We start from the raw sequence: 2,831 nt of genomic DNA, 5'->3' as shown, positions 1-2,831 counted from the left end.
TTAAGACATGGCTATTCCAACAAGCGGGACTGGCCTAGGGCAATTTTAGAGGGGTTTTAATTATATTTTAATCAGACAATATTTAAATATTTCTTTTTAATTAATTTTAATTTTGTAATTGTTATTGGTGTTTTTTAATCGATTGTCAGCCGCCCTGAGTCCGCAAGGAGAAGGGCGGGATATAAATTCGAATAATAAAATAAATAAATAAATAAATAATAATAAATAAATAAAACTTCCAATGTTGGAATATTCACAGCTTCTGGAGGCAACTGTGCCTCCATGTAGATGCAGTTCCATTACTTTCTTTCTTTTTCTTCTTTTTATTCCTTCGTATATTTTAGATGGAAGAGGTTCGCCAACAAGTGAGTACAAGTGATCAGGAGATAACTTCAAGCAACCATCAACTTTCAGAGCTGAGACGAGAGTACCAAACCCTTGAGATTGAGCTCCAGTCTCAAATTAGCATGGTATGTGACAGCATGAGGAAATGATTACAGTCAGCATGTTATACAAGTGATTGTCTAATAGCCAAATATTTCTATTCTCCTTTTCCTTCTGCTGAAAGAACCTCAGCATTTACTTGAAGATCAGGTCCTATGTGTTGCCTCCCTATTTCAGATTCAGTCTCTGCAAACCAATCTGGAGGATACAGAACGTCGGTACAACATGCAACTGCAACAAATTCAGGCTATGATTGAACCCGTAGAAGGAGAATTGGCTAGCATCCGGTGTGAGATTGAAAGTCAGAATCAAGAATATCAGCTGCTCCTTGGCATCAAAACTCGTCTGGAACAGGAAATCTGTCAGTACCGCCGATTGCTTGAGGAAGGACAGCAAGAAATGTATGTTGACTAGGAGATGTAGAAAATGTGAATTGATTGCTTTCCAAACAAGAGTTAAGAGTCTGGGCTCTTGAACAAAGCATGTTGATAATCATTTATCATTAAATCACAAACATCTCTTGAAAGATTCTAGTCCTTTTAGGATGTCATATTATACTTGAAAGGTGAGCATTCTGCATAACCTTAACACAAACCTTACTGACATTGCTTCAGTGACTTTTTTTTTAATCAGAAGTTACCATTGCCTCTAGAGTATAGTAATACTGCAGATTATCAGTTCACATGAAAGCCAAGAAGGGTAGAGTTGAGTTATACGCAAACTCCAGTCTTGTTGACTTCCCTGTGAACTGAAATTCAGCAGTATTAAATATCACTGGCATAAACAGGACAAGAAACAGAGGTTATGCAATCTACTTTGTAGATGGGAAATCTACCTGTATAATGTCTAAAGAAGGCCTGAGTATTAAGAAGGGAAAGGGTGATGAATAAGTATGGTGAACAAAGCTACAATATTGCCTTGAATTGACTTAGACCACTAGTCCACATAGACAAATATTGACAAAACTAGAGCTGCTCTCCTAGAATTCAGGTAGAATTCTTTCCCAGATTAAATCATAGTATATTTTTGAGCATGAAGGAAGCTTGGAAGTTGATGCTAAGTCATAACAGTTACTTTATTTGAGGGGTGGGTAAGAGTTTCTGTTAGTGGTTGATGGATGGATGGATTATATTTCTCTTCTTCCAGTGGCTCAGGAGGATTTGGAGGCGGATATGGAGGTGGTAGAAGAGGTGGAGGAAGCATCAGCGGAGGAGGCGTTTGTGTAGGAGGAGGTGTCAGCGGAGGAAGCCTTGGTGGAGGAGGCGTTTGTGTAGGAGGAGGTGTCAGTGGAGGAAGCATCAGCGGAGGAGGCCTCAGTGGAGGAGGACATATTGGAGGAGGAAGTTCTTCACGTCCTCAGTCCTATCCTACATCTTCACATTCCCAGGCATGCAAAACAGGTGAGAATGATCATGACCAACATGTTTTTTCCTGTTCTTTTTCTGCTTGCAGGAAAGAATAATATTAATCAGTAAAGATGACCTCAAATGCGGCATATTTCTTTTTATAATGATGGAAATCCTTTTAATGGGAAAAATACGCAGAATCTGGTTAACTATGGAAAATCAGAAATAGGAATGCTGGAAAACTACCAAGCTGCATCTGACCATTATCTGTGCAGCTGTTTGGCACCCTAAGGAATTATATTTCATTTGGGTTTGCAAATAAAATGGCCTCTGCATCTGCTATCCTAAACAGAGAGTTCAGTTCCATCCATTTGTTCAACTAAGGTTGTCCACAAAGTTTGGAACTAGTGGTGGAGGCTATATTTTGCAGAGTTCAGAGTTTCTCAGGTTAGTAGTAAGAACCAGAGCTAAGTTTGAGGCTGGAGTCTATAATAGGCAGAGGACATCACTGTTGGCTTGGCAGAAGAGCAAAAGATAGGCAATGTAAAATTTGTATAAATGGCAACCAAACTGGGGGCTTCATATAGGTTGCTGATGGGGGGGGGAATGAGGCAGGATTTAGCATATATGTTGATCCTTTTATGTTAAAATCTAAATCCTGAGCACACCTGATTCCAGGCACCACCTTAGATTCTCAGGACACCATGTAAGAAATCCTTCCATTTTCTTTGTCTGGATTATTTAAATGAGGGCTAGCCCAACATAACAGTTACATGTTACCATCCCAGTCTTCTTCTGTAACTTTTGAAATTTTGTGAGGTACTTTATTTCACCTGCAAACATTTTTACAAAGGGTTATCAAGTTTTTTCAACATTTACTTGTAAAGTTTTTTTTAACACTCTCCTCCAAACACACACTTTTTGATCCTGGAGTTTTGTTCCTTGATGGGCTACTCAAAGGCACAAAAGTCCCTTATCAACAGTTCCCACAGTGAGGTGCATCTAAACAAGGGATGGAGCTTTGATCACATGGTTATAGTT

The 2,831-nt window shown here is 39.1% G+C and overlaps 1 protein-coding gene across 1 annotated transcript in view; it reads left to right on the top strand.

Annotated features, from left to right (window-relative positions):
* The window catches only part of LOC107303023 (keratin, type I cytoskeletal 42-like), a 6,567-nt gene extending 4,697 nt beyond the window's left edge, over positions 1-1,870 (top strand). The window contains exons 5-6 of the mRNA XM_029287353.1: positions 345-470; positions 622-1,870. Of these exons, the coding sequence (XP_029143186.1) occupies positions 345-470; positions 622-858 (363 nt within the window). The 3' untranslated portion in view covers positions 859-1,870. The remainder of the gene's footprint in view (positions 1-344; positions 471-621) is intronic.
* Positions 1,871-2,831: the final 961 nt, after the last annotated feature.

This window comes from Protobothrops mucrosquamatus, unplaced genomic scaffold (assembly GCF_001527695.2).
Source record: "Protobothrops mucrosquamatus isolate PMUCROS unplaced genomic scaffold, P.Mucros_1.0 scaffold1, whole genome shotgun sequence".
NCBI lineage: Eukaryota > Metazoa > Chordata > Lepidosauria > Squamata > Viperidae > Protobothrops > Protobothrops mucrosquamatus.
Note: the sequence above shows the minus strand (reverse complement) of the source record. Positions and strands in the feature narration are given on the sequence as shown.